Raw genomic sequence first — 22,771 nt, forward strand, 5'->3', positions numbered from 1 at the left:
AAATCAAACAAGCGAATGCCTTTAACAAATATTAGATAATCTACACTGTTTTAAATCTGACGATAGTTGCCGATAAAGTAAATTGTCCCTAAATCTATCCTAGGTAAAGCTGTAAGAGACTTCCAGTACCTTGCACGAAGAGAGTTCTTTTGTCTTGATATGTGAAAAAATCCGTAGACAGCGAACGTCTCAAGAACTTTAACTACTGCTTTGAAACTTAGTTTGGGCCTACTGTTATGGACACCCTGCATTACCTAAGACCTTATCAAACTCCTGCGCTGCGCGTTTACGCCCTAGGCCCTACCTCGTAGGCAGGATGTACTGAACGCGAATTTACGCAAAATGTGCCAAAACCTTAACGACAATCAACTGTGTGTAATTATGTACGGAAACCTTTACTGGCTTTACGCGTTTTCGCATAAAACAGTTAACTACGGACATACATTCCTATGTGTACGCGGGCGTACTAATTAAAATTCTAGATTATAGTAAATACTTAGTAATGTTAAAAAATAGTGTTCTTTTGACTCGTCATTGTGAAATGAGATGAGATGACATTGAGGGTTAGGGTTAGGGTGTACTAAGCTTATTGCATTTTTGTTTGTAATTTATACATATTCATATAATCTCATCTCATTCTCTTCTATCTCATATCATCCATCTCATCTAATCTCATTTCAATCTCATCTAATCTCATCTCATCTCATCTCAAATTCGAGCACTAGCCGAGTGCACAGGACTGGGGTCCATGCACGACAATTTTTGAACTGGGGTGCAGACTGTACATCATTTTGAGAAACCAGTCCTATAGTTTGGTATAAGTACTCTGGGGGGGGGGGATGAGTCAATAGGATAGTTCTGGATGAAATACTTCGATTTCAGGAACACGTACTATGACATGCGACGACGATAAATAGCAAATAATAGCAATTAAGCTATAATTGATAGAAAATGACCTATGATGTGACAGTGGGGTTTAGGGTTGAGGGTTAGAAACCCGATGGGTTTTTTATCAGCCATGTGAGGAAGTTTGTCAGCAAATGTTGGACTTAGCAGCAAATGTGGGACTTTGCAGTCAGCAAAAAATCATGATACGAAATGATATGATATGACATGGGCGTTGGGTTAGGGTAAGCTTACTGCATTTTTGATTTAGTATTTTTATCATCTCATATCATCTAATCTCATCTTATCCATCCCATCATATGTCACATTAAGAGTTTGTGTGTGTGGGTGTGTTTGTTGTTGTTGTTGTGTTGTTGTGTGTTGAGCGGTCTGCAAGCATGGTGACTGAATGAAAGGAAAGGGAGGGAGAGGTGGATGGAATTCTAATGATTGTGTATAATTCTATCGTAATTCTCTTTCTTTCCTGTTTAATCCACCAGCGTTGCCCACCCCACCACAAATCCCTCCCTCCCTGCACTCAGGGGAACTGGGAGCATATCCATATCAATTCATGACATAATGAAAGCGATATAGTAAATAATTCATCTAATCATATCATGATATGCATAAGGCATATGATATGATAATTTGGAGTTTACGAGGTCTTGTTTTGTGTTTTTTTTGATTTCTATTATCACAATCATCATTTCATTCTCATCTCATTCTATATGTCATAAGAGAGTTTGTTTTTGTCATTTTTGATTTTTAAAGAGGTCTGGTCTGCAGCATGGTGAATGGACTGAAAGGCGGGAGGGGTGGAATTTCTAATGCTCGTGTGTAATTCTATGTAATTATTTCTTTTGCAGTAACCGCAGGCGGGCCCACCCATCATCCCTCCCTCCCTTCCTCCCTCCCTGCACTCGCACCACATACTGCAGGCTCAGGAACTGCAGCCATCCAGTTCACTGGTTGGGCATGTCCAGGGCCGTTCCTGATGGCTTGGATGGCAGATTTTTCTATGACGGTTGCCACTCACTCCAACAAAAGCAGAGAAACCCATCTGCGCAACATTCAATACGAATAGACTATCCGTAGTGTGTGAAGCACTCACGGGGCTGTGCCAAACAGTGTGTTGTTATATAGCAAAGGAACAATGGGGTTTTGGTTTCCGCACTTTACCTGTGTGTTGCGGGCGCCGGAGATTGGTTCGCGCACAGCTGTTTTTTGGACGGCGCGACGGAGGCTGCTTACGCAATGCAAGGCACCGATCGGGAAAAATGAGGAACGAATGCAAGTGTGCAGCCTGGGAAGATTTACGTAACCTCCCATCTCCGGTCCGTCCTGCGTCGCTCCCCTAAGACTTTCCTCTGACTTCCAACTCCGACTGAATGCAACTAGAAAAGAACATGGCTATAAAGCTAAGCTACTTACACCCACCCAGGGGATCTGAAATGGAGAAGTAGTAGTTCACGCAATAAATCCGTGAACAGTAAGGAGTATACTATTACCGGTACGATTTCATACCGGCATCCTTTGTTTTATCGGTTATTTATCACCGTTAGAAATAAAGTTAGTATTTGTTTTCACGGTTTAGTGCGTGCACTCTAAGAATAACGTAGAAATATAATATTTGCGCGACTTATTTTTACGTATGATAGACATACGATAAATGTTATGTAACGTGTAATTTTGTGATGATCATGATCGTATTTATATTGGTGTGAAATGAAGTTGTTGCTGTTGTTATTTTCATCTCACGCTCACTTCCCGCTCATCCTGCGGCTCGCTCGCTCCCTACCATTTCACCTGACGCAACTCGTGATGACTGCAAATCGAAAAGGAATCTATGAAAGTTCAAGCTTCTTTGAATCCACCCATGGGGAAAAAGTGTCGAGCTCGCAAAATTGAACCAGCTACTAGAAAACAAACTGTCCCGCATTGCACGAAAATGAAACAACGCATAGTATTTGTCATTGTTTGCCGCCCTCTCTTTAGGAACGTTCTCTTTTTTCTTCATTAATTGCGATAGACAAGGGACGCCTATGTGTTTTCAGTTTCTCGATTCGATTGGAGGACGTCTTTTCATTCACTATCAATCAGGTGAATCGATTCGCTTATTTTATATCCAGTCTTCATAATTAGATGCACGCACTAAAACGTGAAACAAATACTACTTTTTAGTACTAATGGTGATAAATCAACATAGAATACAAGGAAATCTGTATGAAATAGTACCGCGGAAGTAGTACTCATAAAGTTCACGGATTTAGTGCGTGCACTCTCATTGAAATTTGATATCTAAGTTAAACCGTAGCTAGGATCCCCCGTTTGAAGCAATACTGCAGATGGGTTTCCTGTCGAGTCGACGCACAGCCGCCTCGCTTCCATGTTCGCGAAATTTGCATTTTTATCCATTGGATAAGATAAAACCATGCGGCTCTGGCCTGTGTCAAACGAGCCGTTCGGTGTTGTGGCATGTGAAGTCGAATTTGTTTATGCGGGTAAGTAGTAGTGGAATGAATAGGCATAAGTACGAGGACTTCTCTAACTACCTTCCAGAATCCTTGGTGCATTCTCGAAGAGTTTCAACATGATTAGGGAATACAAATTTTGAAACGGATCGTGGAGTTTCGAGGTAAGAACGTCGTAGTAGGGTTGAGTGCTATGAAGTTTGGCATTCGTTTCATTTGTCTAGTTTACCCAATGATTTGGATCGTGGAGTGAGGGGGCGGGCTAAGTATACCTTTTGACAACTTTTCGATCCTTGGCATTCTCTTGCGATCGACGGTACGTACATACAACACAAATAACTTGGATCAGTGAAGTTAGTGATTAAAAAGAATCGCGGGCTCAAAATAACAAAAGAACTCTGTAAAAACCATCAATAGGTCTGCTTTCACTGCATTGCAATGCATCCTTGTTCCTTGAGGCATTATTATTTTGCTGTGGTGCTATGTTTTCTCACTTCACTCTTGAAAAGAAATAATAAGCCATCCATCCATCCATCCATCTATCCAGTTAATTTGGTGAATATTGAAACTGATTTTCAGCTAGGTTAGCATTCATTCATTCAGCTCATGAATATCAAGTCATGGGGGTGCAATACAATCTCGCCCCTAAAGTTATCAAGGGGCGAAAGGGTTCTTTCATTTTTACTGTAGAAACGGGAGTTCAGGACTGAATAAGTTTGTACGTTTTCGTTAAGTTAGTTACCATGGCAACAGCACATGTGAACTTGACCCTGAATTAAAGTGCTACTACGACGAAAAATCGCTCCAACTTGGATTCAGCTGAAACTTCCTAAGAATACTCTTTGGAAGGTCGAGTAATCAACTGTATAAAGTGTTTTCTCTCGATATTCAGGACGAAAGTATGATATTTTTACGATTAATTTTTTGGAGTCTGTGACGTCATACACTCAACATCGAACATCGCTCATACATTTCTTGTAGTGTTATGATCAAAATATCAGTAGTAAAGGGAGAAAGAAATACCCAAACACCCCAAAATATAAATTATAGTCACAAGTAATGTGAAAGAAGCACAGTAGCCACCCTTTGGGCTTCATAGGAATAAAATAAATTAAGGATTTATATACAAAGAAATATATGTAGCAATGTTTGATGTTGAGTGTAGACGCCACAGACTCCAAAAAATAATCGTAAAAATATCATACTTTCGTACTGAATATCGAGAAAACACTTCATACAGTGATTACTGGACCTTTAAGAGATTCTTAGGAACTTTCAGCTGAATCCAAGTTGGAGCGATTTTCATCGTAGTAGCACTTTAAGAAAACTTGATGAAAGGCTTCAGGAGGATAGCAAAAGTTAAAGTATCAGAATTATATTCCATCATCCATCCATCCATCCATCCATCCATCCATCCATCCATCCATCCATCCATCCATCCATCCATCCATCCATTCATTCATTCATTCATTCATTATGGATTGAAAATACGGGGAAAAAATAATAAAAAAATAAAAAATTAGGTTCAGAGTGAGACGTCAGAAATGTCTGTATTTTTCTTTGCAAGCAGTGTACATAAAAACTTACGTGGTATGCATATTAAAAAGGGAATGGTTAAATATAAAACTATAATCATGATAAAGGTAATAGTTATATATACTGATATTGTAACCTATCTACATAGCCAGATTGATTGATTCATGCACGCATGCAATTTATTCAATGATGTGTGTTACTAGCAGTTTTGTGGGTGTTGGACAGCGATGGCTCTAACGTCATTGCTTCTCGTTGTTCATTTCAGTGGGCCCAAGAATCTGCTGGATTTGCAACCAAACTCTTAGCAGTGAAAAGCGGACTCAATGTACACTTGTGGCAAGTCATACCATTGTTTGTATTGCGACCGATGTTATGGCAGTAGAGACAAAGTAGAGGCACATGTTGGCACGTCAAAACCACGTTCTTTCTGTGACAAGGCATTTACAAACAACTTCAAAACTGAAAAGGCACCTGAGGGACACACACAAGTGTATCCATTGCAAAAAAGGATTAGCCCAAAAACGTAATATATGGAACATCACATGAGGACATGCACGCGGTGAAAAACCCTACGAAGGCAGTCATTGCAACAAAAACAAAAAAAACAAAAAAAACAAAAACGTTTGGCCAAAAGAGTCAGGCCTGAACCAGCAATTACCTAGCTACGAGTCCTAAAATAATGAAATAGTAATTGATCAAAATGTAATTGATATTGATTGATTGCTGGATTGAATTATATTTGTTTGAACATCTGACTCATTCGTTCATCATAACACCAAGATTAACAATTCCCAGCTTCATAAATCAATTTGGAAAAAAAAAATTCCCTAGGTGTGAGAATGAAAATAAATGAATGAATGAAATAGTAATTGATCAAAATGTAATTGATATCGATTGATTGCTGGATTGAATTATATTTGTTTGAAACATCTGACATCATTCGTTCATCATAATACCAAGATTAACAATTCCCAGCTTCATAAATCAATTGGGAAAAAAAAAATTCCCTAGGTTGAGAATGAAAATAAATGAATGAATGAATGAAAATAGTATTGATCAAAATGTAATTGATATTGATTGATTGCTGGATTGAATTATATTTGTTTGAAACATCTGACATCATTCGTTCATCATAAACCAAGATTAAAAATTCCCAGCTTCATAAATAAATTGGAAAAAAAAAATTCCCTAGGTTGAGAATGAAAATAAATGAATGAATGAAATAGTAATTGATCAAAATGTAATTGATATCGATTGATTGCTGGAATTGAATTATATTTGTTTGAAACATCTGACATCATTCGTTCATCATAATACCAAGATTAACAATTCCCAGCTTCATAAATCAATTTGGAAAAAAAAAATTCCCTAGGTTGAGAATGAAAATAAATGAATGAATGAAATAGTAATTGATCAAAATGTAATTGATATCGATTGATTGCTGGATTGAATTATATTTGTTTGAAACATCTGAACATCATTCGTTCATCATAATACCAAGATTAACAATTCCCAGCTTCATAAATCAATTGGGAAAAAAAAAATTCCCTAGGTTGAGAATGAAAATAAATGAAATGAATGAAATAGTAATTGATCAAAATGTAATTGATATCGATTGATTGCTGGATTGAATTATATTTGTTTACAAAACATCTGACATCATTCGTTCATCATAATGCCAAGATTAACAATTCCCAGCTTCATAAATCAATTGGGGGAAAAAACAATTTCCTAGGTTGAGATGAGAATGATAAATAATGAATGAATGAAATAGTAATGAAACATGGATGATTATATTGTTTAAAACACATCGGACATCATTCGTTCATCATAATGACTAAGATTTAAACAATTCCCAAGCATAAATCAATTGGGGGAAAAAAAATTCCCTAGGGTTGAGATTTGAATGAAGAGTACTTGTCAAAATGATTGATTGAATTGAATTATTTTTTTGAACCATTCCGACATCAATCGTCATCATAAAGATTAACAATTCCCAGCTTCCATATCATTGGGAAAAAAAAAATGTTGAGAAGAAAATAAATTATGAATACTGGATTGATTGCCTTTATCTGATATCTCATTGCGTGTCATAACAACCGCGATTAAAATATTCATAAATCAATTGGAAAAAAAAAAGTCCTAGGTTGAAATAACATAATGATTAAATGTAATTGATATCGATAATTATATTTGTTTGAAACATCAAGTTTCATCATAAGGACACAAGATTAACAATTCCAGCTAATAAATAAGTTGGAAAAAAAGATGCCCTCGGTTGAACTGAAATACTGAAATGATGCATAAAAATAGTAATTGTCAAAGTAATGCTATCGATTGGATTGATGGAATTGAATTATATTCGTTGAAACATATGACATCAATTCTTCATCATAAACACAAGTTATCAATTCCAGGCTTCATAAAATCAATTGAAAAAAAATCTGGGTTTTGTGAAACAATAATAAATGAATGAATGGAAATAGTAATCGATTAAAAATTAATAAATGTTTATCGAGTGCTGGGATGGATGAATTAATATTTGTTGAAACACTTCTCAATTTCGTTCATCATAACACACAAGATTATATAAATAACAATGAAATGAATGAAATGAAATAGTAATGATACAAAAATCCGATGTTGCTGGATTGATTCTATTCGTTTTGATTGACATAATCAAAATTAGCAATTCCCGGCATTAAATCAATGGCGGAAAAAAAATGGGAAAGGAAAATAATGAATGAATGAAATAGTAATTGATCAAAATTTAAATGATATCGATTGATTGCTGATTGAATTATTATTGTTTGAATCTGACAATACATGAATATAACAATTCCCGCTTCATAAATCAATTGGGAAAAAAAAATTCCAGGTTGACAATGAAATAAATGAATGAATGAAATAGTCTTGATTAAAAAATGTATCTGAATCGATTGATGCCATAGGTTTAGAATAGAAATTCTACCTAAATGAGAATTACATGAAAATGGAATGAAATAGTAATTGATAAAATGTAATGATGGAATAATAGCATGAAAAGTAAGTGTATCGAGGATATTTGTGTATAACATTCGTTCTCATCTGACATCATCCCTAGGTTGAGAATAATGAAAATAAATGATGAATGATGTAATTGATAACATTGATATCCGAGATTATATTTGTTTGAATCCCATCTCTACATATACATTAACTTTACCAGGGAAAAAAAATTCCCTAGGTGGAGAATGAAAATAAATGAAGAATGTGAATAGTAATTGATCCAAAGTAATTGATATCGATTTCGAGTGCGATGGTTGAATTAGTTTGTTTGTAAAATCGATCTGACATAATCGTTCATCAACATAACACCAGCAACATTACCTTTGGAGAATGAAAATCAATGAATGATTGAAAATAGTAATTTGCTTAAGTGATATCTTGGATTTGCATAAATCCATGGCATTTCGTTCATCAATAACACCAAGAAATAAATTCAATCTCATAAATCAATTGTGGAAAATTCCCTGGTTGTAGGGAATGAAAATAAATGAATGAATGAAATAGTAATTGATCCTTGATTGGTGGAGACTTATATATTGTTTTGAACATCTGACATCATTCGTTCATCATAACACCAAGATTAACAATTCCCAGCTTCATAAATCAATTGGGAAAAAAAAATTCCCTAGGTTGAGAATGAAAATAAATGAATGAATGAAATAGTAATTGATCAAAATGTAATTGATATCGATTGATTGCTGGATTGAATTATATTTGTTTGAAACATCTGACATCATTCGTTCATCATAACACCAAGATTAACAATTCCCAGCTTCATAAATCAATTGGGAAAAAAAAATTCCCTAGGTTGAGAATGAAAATAAATGAATGAATGAAATAGTAATTGATCAAAATGTAATTGATATCGATTGATTGCTGGATTGAATTATATTTGTTTGAAACATCTGACATCATTCGTTCATCATAACACCAAGATTAACAATTCCCAGCTTCATAAATCAATTGGGAAAAAAAAATTCCCTAGGTTGAGAATGAAAATAAATGAATGAATGAAATAGTAATTGATCAAAATGTAATTGATATCGATTGATTGCTGGATTGAATTATATTTGTTTGAAACATCTGACATCATTCGTTCATCATAACACCAAGATTAACAATTCCCAGCTTCATAAATCAATTGGGAAAAAAAAAATTCCCTAGGTTGAGAATGAAAATAAATGAATGAATGAAATAGTAATTGATCAAAATGTAATTGATATCGATTGATTGCTGGATTGAATTATATTTGTTTGAAACATCTGACATCATTCGTTCATCATAACACCAAGATTAACAATTCCCAGCTTCATAAATCAATTGGGGAAAAAAAATTCCCTAGGTTGAGAATGAAAATAAATGAATGAATGAAATAGTAATTGATCAAAATGTAATTGATATCGATTGATTGCTGGATTGAATTATATTTGTTTGAAACATCTGACATCATTCGTTCATCATAACACCAAGATTAACAATTCCCAGCTTCATAAATCAATTGGGAAAAAAAAATTCCCTAGGTTGAGAATGAAAATAAATGAATGAATGAAATAGTAATTGATCAAAATGTAATTGATATCGATTGATTGCTGGATTGAATTATATTTGTTTGAAACATCTGACATCATTCGTTCATCATAACACCAAGATTAACAATTCCCAGCTTCATAAATCAATTGGGAAAAAAAAATTCCCTAGGTTGAGAATGAAAATAAATGAATGAATGAAATAGTAATTGATCAAAATGTAATTGATATCGATTGATTGCTGGATTGAATTATATTTGTTTGAAACATCTGACATCATTCGTTCATCATAATGCCAAGATTAACAATTCCCAGCTTCATAAATCAATTGGGAAAAAAAAATTCCCTAGGTTGAGAATGAAAATAAATGAATGAATGAAATAGTAATTGATCAAAATGTAATTGATATCGATTGATTGCTGGATTGAATTATATTTGTTTGAAACATCTGACATCATTCGTTCATCATAACACCAAGATTAACAATTCCCAGCTTCATAAATCAATTGGGAAAAAAAAAATTCCCTAGGTTGAGAATGAAAATAAATGAATGAATGAAATAGTAATTGATCAAAATGTAATTGATATCGATTGATTGCTGGATTGAATTATATTTGTTTGAAACATCTGACATCATTCGTTCATCATAACACCAAGATTAACAATTCCCAGCTTCATAAATCAATTGGGAAAAAAAAAATTCCCTAGGTTGAGAATGAAAATAAATGAATGAATGAAATAGTAATTGATCAAAATGTAATTGATATCGATTGATTGCTGGATTGAATTATATTTGTTTGAAACATCTGACATCATTCGTTCATCATAACAGCCAAGATTAACAATTCCCAGCTTCATAAATCAATTGGGAAAAAAAAATTCCCTAGGTTGAGAATGAAAATAAATGAATGAATGAAATAGTAATTGATCAAAATGTAATTGATATCGATTGATTGCTGGATTGAATTATATTTGTTTGAAACATCTGACATCATTCGTTCATCATAACACCAAGATTAACAATTCCCAGCTTCATAAATCAATTGGGAAAAAAAAATTCCCTAGGTTGAGAATGAAAATAAATGAATGAATGAAATAGTAATTGATCAAAATGTAATTGATATCGATTGATTGCTGGATTGAATTATATTTGTTTGAAACATCTGACATCATTCGTTCATCATAATGCCAAGATTAACAATTCCCAGCTTCATAAATCAATTGGGAAAAAAAAAATTCCCTAGGTTGAGAATGAAAATAAATGAATGAATGAAATAGTAATTGATCAAAATGTAATTGATATCGATTGATTGCTGGATTGAATTATATTTGTTTGAAACATCTGACATCATTCGTTCATCATAATGCCAAGATTAACAATTCCCAGCTTCATAAATCAATTGGGAAAAAAAAAATTCCCTAGGTTGAGAATGAAAATAAATGAATGAATGAAATAGTAATTGATCAAAATGTAATTGATATCGATTGATTGCTGGATTGAATTATATTTGTTTGAAACATCTGACATCATTCGTTCATCATAATGCCAAGATTAACAATTCCCAGCTTCATAAATCAATTGGGAAAAAAAAATTCCCTAGGTTGAGAATGAAAATAAATGAATGAATGAAATAGTAATTGATCAAAATGTAATTGATATCGATTGATTGCTGGATTGAATTATATTTGTTTGAAACATCTGACATCATTCGTTCATCATAATGCCAAGATTAACAATTCCCAGCTTCATAAATCAATTGGGAAAAAAAAATTCCCTAGGTTGAGAATGAAAATAAATGAATGAATGAAATAGTAATTGATCAAAATGTAATTGATATCGATTGATTGCTGGATTGAATTATATTTGTTTGAAACATCTGACATCATTCGTTCATCATAATGCCAAGATTAACAATTCCCAGCTTCATAAATCAATTGGGAAAAAAAAAATTCCCTAGGTTGAGAATGAAAATAAATGAATGAATGAAATAGTAATTGATCAAAATGTAATTGATATCGATTGATTGCTGGATTGAATTATATTTGTTTGAAACATCTGACATCATTCGTTCATCATAATGCCAAGATTAACAATTCCCAGCTTCATAAATCAATTGGGAAAAAAAAAATTCCCTAGGTTGAGAATGAAAATAAATGAATGAATGAAATAGTAATTGATCAAAATGTAATTGATATCGATTGATTGCTGGATTGAATTATATTTGTTTGAAACATCTGACATCATTCGTTCATCATAATGCCAAGATTAACAATTCCCAGCTTCATAAATCAATTGGGAAAAAAAAAATTCCCTAGGTTGAGAATGAAAATAAATGAATGAATGAAATAGTAATTGATCAAAATGTAATTGATATCGATTGATTGCTGGATTGAATTATATTTGTTTGAAACATCTGACATCATTCGTTCATCATAATGCCAAGATTAACAATTCCCAGCTTCATAAATCAATTGGGAAAAAAAAATTCCCTAGGTTGAGAATGAAAATAAATGAATGAATGAAATAGTAATTGATCAAAATGTAATTGATATCGATTGATTGCTGGATTGAATTATATTTGTTTGAAACATCTGACATCATTCGTTCATCATAATGCCAAGATTAACAATTCCCAGCTTCATAAATCAATTGGGAAAAAAAAATTCCCTAGGTTGAGAATGAAAATAAATGAATGAATGAAATAGTAATTGATCAAAATGTAATTGATATCGATTGATTGCTGGATTGAATTATATTTGTTTGAAACATCTGACATCATTCGTTCATCATAATGCCAAGATTAACAATTCCCAGCTTCATAAATCAATTGGGAAAAAAAAAATTCCCTAGGTTGAGAATGAAAATAAATGAATGAATGAAATAGTAATTGATCAAAATGTAATTGATATCGATTGATTGCTGGATTGAATTATATTTGTTTGAAACATCTGACATCATTCGTTCATCATAATGCCAAGATTAACAATTCCCAGCTTCATAAATCAATTGGGAAAAAAAAAATTCCCTAGGTTGAGAATGAAAATAAATGAATGAATGAAATAGTAATTGATCAAAATGTAATTGATATCGATTGATTGCTGGATTGAATTATATTTGTTTGAAACATCTGACATCATTCGTTCATCATAATGCCAAGATTAACAATTCCCAGCTTCATAAATCAATTGGGAAAAAAAAAATTCCCTAGGTTGAGAATGAAAATAAATGAATGAATGAAATAGTAATTGATCAAAATGTAATTGATATCGATTGATTGCTGGATTGAATTATATTTGTTTGAAACATCTGACATCATTCGTTCATCATAATGCCAAGATTAACAATTCCCAGCTTCATAAATCAATTGGGAAAAAAAAAATTCCCTAGGTTGAGAATGAAAATAAATGAATGAATGAAATAGTAATTGATCAAAATGTAATTGATATCGATTGATTGCTGGATTGAATTATATTTGTTTGAAACATCTGACATCATTCGTTCATCATAATGCCAAGATTAACAATTCCCAGCTTCATAAATCAATTGGAAAAAAAAATTCCCTAGGTTGAGAATGAAAATAAATGAATGAATGAAATAGTAATTGATCAAAATGTAATTGATATCGATTGATTGCTGGATTGAATTATATTTGTTTGAAACATCTGACATCATTCGTTCATCATAATGCCAAGATTAACAATTCCCAGCTTCATAAATCAATTGGGAAAAAAAAATTCCCTAGGTTGAGAATGAAATAAATGAATGAATGAAATAGTAATTGATCAAAATGTAATTGATATCGATTGATTGCTGGATTGAATTATATTTGTTTGAAACATCTGACATCATTCGTTCATCATAATGCCAAGATTAACAATTCCCAGCTTCATAAATCAATTGGAAAAAAAAAATTCCCTAGGTTGAGAATGAAAATAAATGAATGAATGAAATAGTAATTGATCAAAATGTAATTGATATCGATTGATTGCTGGATTGAATTATATTTGTTTGAAACATCTGACATCATTCGTTCATCATAACACCAAGATTAACAATTCCCAGCTTCATAAATCAATTGGGGGGAAAAAATTCCCTAGGTTGAGAATGAAAATAATTGAATGAAAGAAAGTAAACCTTCCCTGTAGCATACGCTTTACATATAAATTGAAAGTCGTTTTTGGTCTGAGAAGATGTGCGAGAAGAAGAGGGGTAAAAATAAAACAGATAAACAAACCATGCCCCCTCAAACTTTTGCAGCCCTTAGCATTAAAGAATTGGAAGTCATTTTTTATGTGGGTGGGAGAAGAAGAAGAGGAGAAAATAATAAAGTCAACCATGTCTTTCACTTGTAATACGTTTAATGTGTTGAGGTCTTTCCTCAATACATGGACACATTATGTGAGTGATACACAACAGATGACATAACCTTTCTTATATAATTATATTATTGAAATTCTGTCAGCAAAGATGAAAGAGAATAATGAATAATAATTGTAATTTAGAAAGTTGGACTCAAGGGAATGAAAGATCTTTGCTGACGGATTTCCAACTATAAAAGACAGTCAAGTGGCCCCTGAAATACTAAGAAATTGAAAAAAAACACCATTGAAGGATTGAACTGTAACATCAATGACTGGCATTATATAATTTGGAAAGTTGGACTGGAATAATGAAACCGTTCAAATAAAGACATATTGTCTATTGGGCAGCCTTGTGAATGGATTTCAGGCTTGAACACAGCTTGATAAAGCCAGGCTTTCTTTTCACAGATCTGGTTTGGACTAGATGTAGAGCGTCTAGGCTCTCAACCCAGGGTTGGTCATCGAATTCAAACGCATACTCAGCTCCACTATGGTGCTGGTACCAGAGCAAGGCTGCCTGTCTGGCTGGTTGAAAGGACTGAATTCGCCCAAGTAATATCTTGGGCTGATCTAGCGTGCTTGCCTCCTCTACGAGTGCCACGTAATCCCCCACCTTCAGGGACTCGTGTTGACTGTCTTCTTCTTCGACTCTAGTACTGCTGTCCTCACTGACCCCTGCATCGTTACTGTGGGCAATATCTGAAGCCAGGGATACTGCTAGTTTCTTTCGTTCGTTGGAATTTCTGCGGTCGTACGTATCCTGGGCTTGTTTTCTGCTATGACGTAGCGCAGCTGCTAGTGAATCTTTTAGGGCGTCATTGCAGTCACTGTAATGAGAACAGATTGGATGTTTAGATATTGATGGATGTACACCTGATTGCATGAAGAAGGTTATAACAATTAAGATAACTAACAGGAATGAATCGGAAATTTCTTACTGGACTTATTTTGATTTTAAAGTCTGCAGTTTTAGCAATAATTATACTCAGTTCCAAAATCACAAACAAAGAAATGCAACCGTTGAAAACCAAACTTCCCATATATTTTATGGAACCCAAATGAAAAGGTCACTACAGAATAAATTAAACATTACACACTGCACTCCCTGGAAGAAGCGAGTATACTGACCTCATATTGTAAGCGTGAGTGAGGAAGGAGCTCCTCAACACATTGACGCTGACATTCACGCCAGTGAGCCTTAGAAACAAGAACTTTAGGTGGCCAGAAAATGCAGGACCAGAAAAAGGACCACCATTTTTGTTCTAGAAAAAGTGAAAAAAAAACCACATGATATTAGATATTGCAATGGCAAGGGAAGAGAAAAGGAGAAAGAGAAAGGCAAAGGATAAGAAAGAAAGGAGAAAAAAAAAGGGAAGGGGGTGTAGTGCGAGTTGAAATATAGATAAAGAAATAAAATGAATAGAAAAGGTTAGTATAAAAATATAAATCAAGAAATCAATAAAATGAATAGAATAAAATGAAAACGAAAAATCAAAATCAAAAATGAAAATGAAAATGGAAAAAAAAAAAAAAAAAAAAAAGAGAATGAAAAATTAAATAAAAAAAGAATATAAAATAAAATGAATCGAAATAAAATGAAACCAAAAAAATCAAATCAATCAATCAATCAAAAAATGATTAAAAAATCAAAAAATAGATGGATAAAGAGACAAAATAGAAGGGAAAATGAAATGAAAGGAAATGAAAAAAAGAAAAAAAAAAAGGATCAAAAAATAGAAAAATAGAGAGATAAACAGATAAAATAGAAGAAAAAATGAAATAGGATAAAATGAAATGAAAGGAAATGAAAAAAAAAAAAAAAAAAAAGGAAAAGGGTTGTAGAAAGTTGAAATGTACCCCTGAAGAGTTGTAGAAAATTAGAAAAAAACCTTTCTAGTATTGTAGGAAGTTCCAAAACCACCTTCCAGGGGTTGAAGGAACTTTGAAAAACACCTTTCTAGTATTGTAGGAAGTTCTATAACCACCTTCCAGGGGTTGTAGGAAATTTGAAAAACACCTTTCAAAGGTTGTAAGAGGCTTGAAATTCACCCTTTGAACACCGAACGCACATCCAGGGGAAGGGTATAAGGCTTGATATGACGGTTAGGGTTAGGGTTAGGGTTAGGGTTAGGGTTAGGGTTAGGGTTAGGGTTAGGGTTAGGGTTAGGGTTAGGGTTAGGGTTAGGCTTAGGCTTAGATTGTATGTGTAACTCTTACTTTTACCCTATACGGTTATCATGTAAGGCGTTGATTGATTGACAGGTTTCAGTTATCTATCTGTAGACTACCGTAGGTTCAACACACCTATGAAGTATTATGGACATCTGTTGAATATTGACAGAGATAGGGATTTTCAAATTTAGGGTAGACAATCTTGGCACTTGGAAAAATTTCCCCAACTTTTTGTCCAAAATGGTACTCAAAGTTCTTAAGGCAAATATGATCTACGTCTCATAGTACGTATTTCTGACATATAACTGCAAGTACTGTTTGAGTTGACAATCTTGGCACAGAAAAATTTCGTACTTCTGATATACAACCTGAGGTACCCAATCAAAACCATTGGGGTAATCATGTAAGGCCTTGATGTAGGAATGTTATCTTGTGCTCTTCTTGTACCCCATGGTTGGGACTACACGCTCATGAAGTTTGAGTGACATGTGTTGAATATTCAATGAGATAGGGATCCTCAAACTTAGGGTTTCCAGTCTTGCCACTTAACCCTAAATGCTAACCCAAACTTTCACCACAGGAGGCAATCATGTAAACCTTGATGCCTGGATATCATGCTTTAGCGTACTTGTAAAACACGTAAGGAAATACCCAATTTTGAAGTTTGACTGACATCTGTTGAATATTTAATGAGATAGGTATCTTTAAACTTAGGTTTGCCAGTCTTGCCACTTAACTTTAAGTGCTAACCCTAACTTTTTCCCCAAGGGGTAATCATGTAAACATGTTGTCATGTACGTGTAGCCCCTCAATGGGACTACTAACCCATGAAGTTTGAGTGACATCTGTTGAATATTTTATGAGATAGGTATCCTCAAACTTAAGGTTTCCAGTCATGGCACTTGGGAAAATTTTGTACTTGTGACATGTTACCTCAATACTCTACTTTCATCCCAAGGGGGAATCATGTAACCCTTAATGCCTGGATGTCATGTTTTGATGTACGCGTAGCTCTCCCATGGGACTACCCACCCTTGAAGTTTGAGTGACATCTGTTGAATATCCAATGAGATAGGCATCTTCAAACTTAAGGTTTTTAGTGTGGGTACTTGTGACATATGACTGAGGTACCCAATCAAAACCATAAGGGGTAATCATGTAAGGCTCTGATAGATGGATGTTATCTTGTGCTCTACGCGTAGCCCACAGTTGGGACTACCCACCCATGCAGTTTGAGTGACATCTGTTAGAATATGTAATGAGATAGGTATGGTCAAAGTTAAGGTTGCCAGTCTTGGCACTTTGAACATTTTCGTATTTCTGACATATAACCTTCACGGTATAAGGTAGAGGGTAGAGGGTAGAGGTTAGAGGGTGTAGTGTAAGGGTATAGGGTATAGGTTATAGGTTATAGGGTAACGGTATAGGGTATAGGGTAAGGTTCTAGGATATAGGGTATAAGGTAAGGCTATAGGCTATAGGCTATAGGCTATAGGCTATAGGCTATAGGCTATAGGCTATAGGCTATAGGCTATAGGCTATAGGCTATAGGCTATAGGCTATAGGCTATAGGCTATAGGCTATAGGCTATAGGCTATAGGCTATAGGCTATAGGCTATAGGCTATAGGCTATAGGCTATAGGCTATAGGCTATAGGCTATAGGCTATAGGCTATAGGCTATAGGCTATAGGCTATAGGCTATAGGCTATAGGCTATAGGCTATAGGCTATAGGCTATAGGCTATAGGCTATAGGCTATAGGCTATAGGCTATAGGCTATAGGCTATAGGCTATAGGCTATAGGCTATAGGCTATAGGCTATAGGCTATAGGCTAAGGGTATAGGCTATAGGGTATAGGTATAGGATATAGGATATAGGATATAGGATATAGGATATAGGATATAGGATATAGGATATAGGATATAGGATATAGGATATAGGATATAGGATATAGGATATAGGATATAGGATATAGGATATAGGATATAGGATATAGGATATAGGATATAGGATATAGGATATAGGATATAGGATATAGGATATAGGATATAGGATATAGGATATAGGATATAGGATATAGGATATAGGATATAGGATATAGGATATAGGATATAGGATATAGGATATCGGATATAGGATATAGGATATAGGATATAGGATATAGGATATAGGATATAGGATATAGGATATAGGATATAGGATATAGGATATAGGATATAGGATATAGGATATAGGATATAGGATATAGGATATAGGATATAGGATATAGGATATAGGATATAGGATATAGGATATAGGATATAGGATATAGGATATAGGATATAGGATATAGGATATAGGATATAGGATATAGGATATAGGATATAGGATATAGGATATAGGATATAGGATATAGGATATAGGATATAGGATATAGGATATAGGATATAGGATATAGGATATAGGATATAGGATATAGGATATAGGATATAGGATATAGGGGGATATAGCCTCGGCTATAGGATATAGGATTATAGGATCTAGGATATAGGATATAGGATATCTCGGCTGCATAGGATATAGGCCGGCTATCGGCTATCGGCTATCGGCTCGGCCTATAGGACTATCGGATCTAGGCTCTAGGGATATAGGATATCGGATATAGGATCTCGGCTATCGGATATCGGATTAGGATATAGCTCTCGGCTCTAGGATCTCGTCTCTCGGGCTATCGGATATAGGAGCTATAGGATAGAGGCTATCGGCTATCGGACTATAGGATATAGGATCTCGGATCCTCGGATCTAGGCTCTTTACGGATCTCGGCTCTCGGATAAGGATATGCTATCGGCCTCTCTGCCTCGGTATCGGCTCTCGGATACTCGGATACCTCGGCCTCTCGGCTATAGGCTATCGGATATCGGATGCTAGGCTCTCGGATATAGGATATCGGATATGGATATCGGATCTAGGCTCTAGGCTCTGGATATAGGATCGGATATAGGATATCGGATCTAGCTCTCGCTCCTCTAGGCTCTCGGCTCCTCGCTCTCGGCTATCGGATCTAGGATATAGGGCTATAGGCTATCGGATATAGGGTTAGGGATATCGGGATCTCGGATATAGGATATAGGATCTTCCGGATATAGGATATAGGTATGGATATCGGATATCGGATCGGCCTCTAGGTATAGTATAGGTTTAGGGTATAGGTTGATTATAGTTGGGCTCGGTATAGGCTATAGATTATAGGATATCGGATATAGGTATAGGATCTCGTCTCGGATATAGGATATCGGTCTAGGGGTGTTTAGGGTAGTATAGGTATAGGTATAGGTATAGGTATCGGTTAGGTATAGGTCTATGGTATAGGTATAGGTCTAGTTTAGGGTATAGGTATATAGGTATAGGTATAGGTATATAGGTATAGGTATAGGTGTAGGTGTTAGGTAGTACTAGGTATAGGTATAAGGGGTAGGGTTTAGGGTAAGGGTAAGGTAAGGGTATTGGATATAGGGTAAGGGTATTGGATATAGGGTTTTGGATATAGGGTAAGGTTATAGGTACAGGGTATAGGTATAAGGTCTAAGGTATTAGGATATAGGGTAAGGTATAGAGTATTAGGGTTATAAGGTAAGTGTTATAGGTTAAGGTTTTATAGGGTATAGTATAGTAGTATATAGTTATGTAGGGCAGTACGCGGCCAGTACAGGACAGTACGGATTACGCGGGCAGTAACGGGCAGTACGGAGTGGCAGTACGGGCAGTACGGGCAAGTTCGGGCCAGTAGGGCAGTACCGGGCAGTCCGGGGCAGTACGGCAGTACGGGCAGAGTTACGGGCAGTACGGGCCGTACGGGCAGTACGGGCAGTACGGGCAGTACGGCAGTACGGGCAGTACGGGCGTACGGGCAGTACGGGCAAGTACGGGCAGTACGGGCAGTACGGGCAGTACGGGCAGTACGGGCAGTACGGGCAGTACGGGCAGTACGGGCAGTACGGGCAGTACGGGCAGTACGGGCAGTACGGGCAGTACGGGCAGTACGGGCAGTACGGGCAGTACGGGCAGTACGGGCAGTACGGGTAGTACGGGTAGTACGGGTAGTACGGGTAGTACGGGTAGTACGGGTAGTACAGGTAGGAAGGGTTGTAAGGTTAATAAGGTTAGTGAGGGTGGTAAGGGTGGTGAAGGTGGTGAGGGTGGTGAGGGTGGTGAGGGTGGTGAGGGTGTTAAGGGTTGTAAGGGTTATGAGGGTGGTAAGGGTAGTAAGGGTTATGAGGGTGGTAAGGGTGGTAAAGGCAATAAAGGTAGTGAGGGTAGTAAGGGTAGTAAGGGTTATGAGGGTGGTAAGGGTGGTAAGGGTGGTAAAGGCAATAAAGGTAGTGAGGGTAGTAAGGGTAGTAAGGGTTATGAGGGTGGTAAGGGTGGTAAGGGTGGTAAAGGCAATAAAGGTAGTGAGGGTAGTAAGGCTAGTAAGGGTAGTAAGGCTAGTAAGGCTAGTAAGGCTAGTAAGGCTAAGGGTAGTAAGGGTTGTAAGGGTAAGATTGAGTGAAAGGGGTTGAATAATAAATGAATTATATAGCTGTCATTCAAAACAGGGGAAAGCTGGAAGGTGACACTTTTATTTTATTATTTATAGTTCATCATAAAGCCTATGCTCTGGGCATTACCTCTTAGAAGTTTGACTGATATCCGTTTATTGTTAAATGATTTATAGAGGTTATGCTAAATAAGGGAAAGCTGTAAAGATACACTTCTATGGAGTTGTTCATAGTTCATCATAAAGCCTAAAGTATGCACAACATCTCATAGCAGTTTCAGTGATAGCCGGTTGTTGAATGAGATATAGCCGTCATTCAAAACAGGGGAAAGCTGTAAAGGGATACTTCTATAAGTAATTCATCCTAAACATCAGCCCAACCCTTGATGTATGGATGAATGAAATATCATTTGCATTCATTCATTCATTCATTCATGTTGTATTTTATATTCACATTGATCTTATGTTATAGTAGAACCCTCACCCTTGCTGTAGGGATGAAGAAGATCATTCGCATGCATTCCAAGTTTCTTTTATTTGATCTTACATAGTATACATAGTGTACACTGATCTCATATGTAATGTAGATCTTACTTACTCTATACATGCACTGAATCATGACTGGATAATGATGGAATGATAATAATAATAATGATAATAATAATCTTTAGTGAATCAGAATATTGATGTCTTTAACAGCCTCAGAAGAACATGGAATGAATGAACTTATTGAATGAATTATTATTATTATTATATTTCTTATTATTATAATTTTTATTATTGTTATTATTCTTAATATTGTCATTCTCAATAGCTGGAGGGCAAACCTATTGCTGATGAAACTCAAGAAATAAATAGAAACTAAAGTGTAGTAGTTGAAGGTAATGAATGAGGGAGTTTGTTGTGAATAGTAAATAATTCTACAACACTAATATTGTTTAATAATAAGCGGTCAGCGCCTAGAATCTAGCTTCGTTAGTAGTCAAATTTCATACTTCTAAAATAATGATCATTAGAATGGTTCAGTAATATTTACGTTTCATATGTTTGCACTTTCTTTTTTTTCTACTTTGATGTAAAGTGTTTATGTCTTATGCAATAAAGACCTATCATTATTATTGTTATTATCGATTCATCCATCCTTTGATGTAGAGAGAATCAATCACTCATCATAAGTAAGCGGCTTTCCCTATTTGTTGTTGTTGTAAATCAAGACTTCAAAGTAATAACTATAACATTGAGCGATCGCTTATTCATCGCTAAGTTGAGCGCCTTCGAATCAATAAATCACTGCTGTTAAAAGACATCAACAACATGGAATAATAAAAGCTAGCTAGCTATTCTAGCTAGCTATTAAGTGAATTAAATAGAACATGAACTGAAATACAAAGATAGAACTATCCATATCTTAGAATAAATAAACACTTGAAATATCAAACTAGTTGGGTCTTGACTTGAGGCTTCGAAGTATTGATTGTTTGTTTGATTGAGTTGTTTGTTCAAGCGATTCGCCGCTTGAGCTAGTGGAATGGCTGGCTGTTGACAGATCGAAGAAGCTGTATATCATATCATCCAGCTCACTGACTGATGGAATGGCTAGCTAGCTGTTGACTGATCGAAGAAGCTTGATATCTAGCTCACTGACTGATTGAATGAGCTGTTGTTGACAGGCTATCGAGCTTCATTTCCGATCCACTGTTGGCGAAAGGCAGGCTAGCTGTAGGATAGTTGATAGACCTCGCATCGATCTATCGATTGATCTGTTTATCGAAGCAGTCCTTTCTTGTCGTAAGTTGTAGCTCGTTTTGTTCGCAGTTTAGAAGCAGTAAAGCCCTTGAAGTCTAGGATAATCCAGCAGTGTTGGTAACGTTACCTTGCATATAGGGGCGCCTTGCATATAGGGGCGCCTTGCATATAGGGGCGCCTTGCATATAGGGGCGCCTTGCATATAGGGGCGCCTTGCATATAGGGGCGCCTTGCATATAGGGGCGCCTTGCATATAGGGGCACTTTCCATAAAAGGCCATCGGTTGAATGATATATGACATGAATTGTATACTGCTGCAAACTAAAACATAGAATATATCGAATAAGGTTGTGTGAATGTAAAAGATTGAAAAAATCAAACTAAAACATGTACGATTTACAAGAGTCTATCCGTGTTTTGAGACCGGTTTTAGCGAGAGTGTTTAGCGATCACTGCCTGAATTAAAAGCACGTTAAATCTCGCAACAATCATGTATTCATGCAGG

General features: G+C 35.5%; 1 protein-coding gene and 1 long non-coding RNA gene across 2 annotated transcripts; both read right to left on the reverse strand.

Annotated features, from left to right (window-relative positions):
* Positions 1 to 13,807: 13,807 nt before the first annotated feature.
* LOC148906436 (uncharacterized) lies at positions 13,808 to 15,116 on the reverse strand. Its single transcript, XM_089038505.1, has 2 exons — positions 14,957 to 15,116; positions 13,808 to 14,655 (listed from the first exon to the last, which is right to left on the reverse strand). Exons 1-2 carry the CDS (start codon positions 14,959 to 14,961, stop codon positions 14,166 to 14,168), a joined length of 495 nt encoding a protein of 164 aa, XP_088894631.1. The 5' UTR covers positions 14,962 to 15,116; the 3' UTR covers positions 13,808 to 14,165.
* Positions 15,117 to 21,036: 5,920 nt separating this feature from the next.
* On the reverse strand, positions 21,037 to 22,560 carry LOC148906437 (uncharacterized). Its single transcript, XR_016121206.1, has 2 exons — positions 22,530 to 22,560; positions 21,037 to 22,478 (listed from the first exon to the last, which is right to left on the reverse strand). It is a non-coding gene; the product is annotated as an uncharacterized LOC148906437 (long non-coding RNA).
* Between the last annotated feature and the right edge of the window lie 211 nt (positions 22,561 to 22,771).

Source organism: Actinia tenebrosa, unplaced genomic scaffold (assembly GCF_029948245.1).
Source record: "Actinia tenebrosa isolate PJP-AT-01 unplaced genomic scaffold, QUT_ActTen_1.0 PGA_scaffold5__44_contigs__length_20552954, whole genome shotgun sequence".
NCBI classification, from domain to species: domain Eukaryota; kingdom Metazoa; phylum Cnidaria; class Anthozoa; order Actiniaria; family Actiniidae; genus Actinia; species Actinia tenebrosa.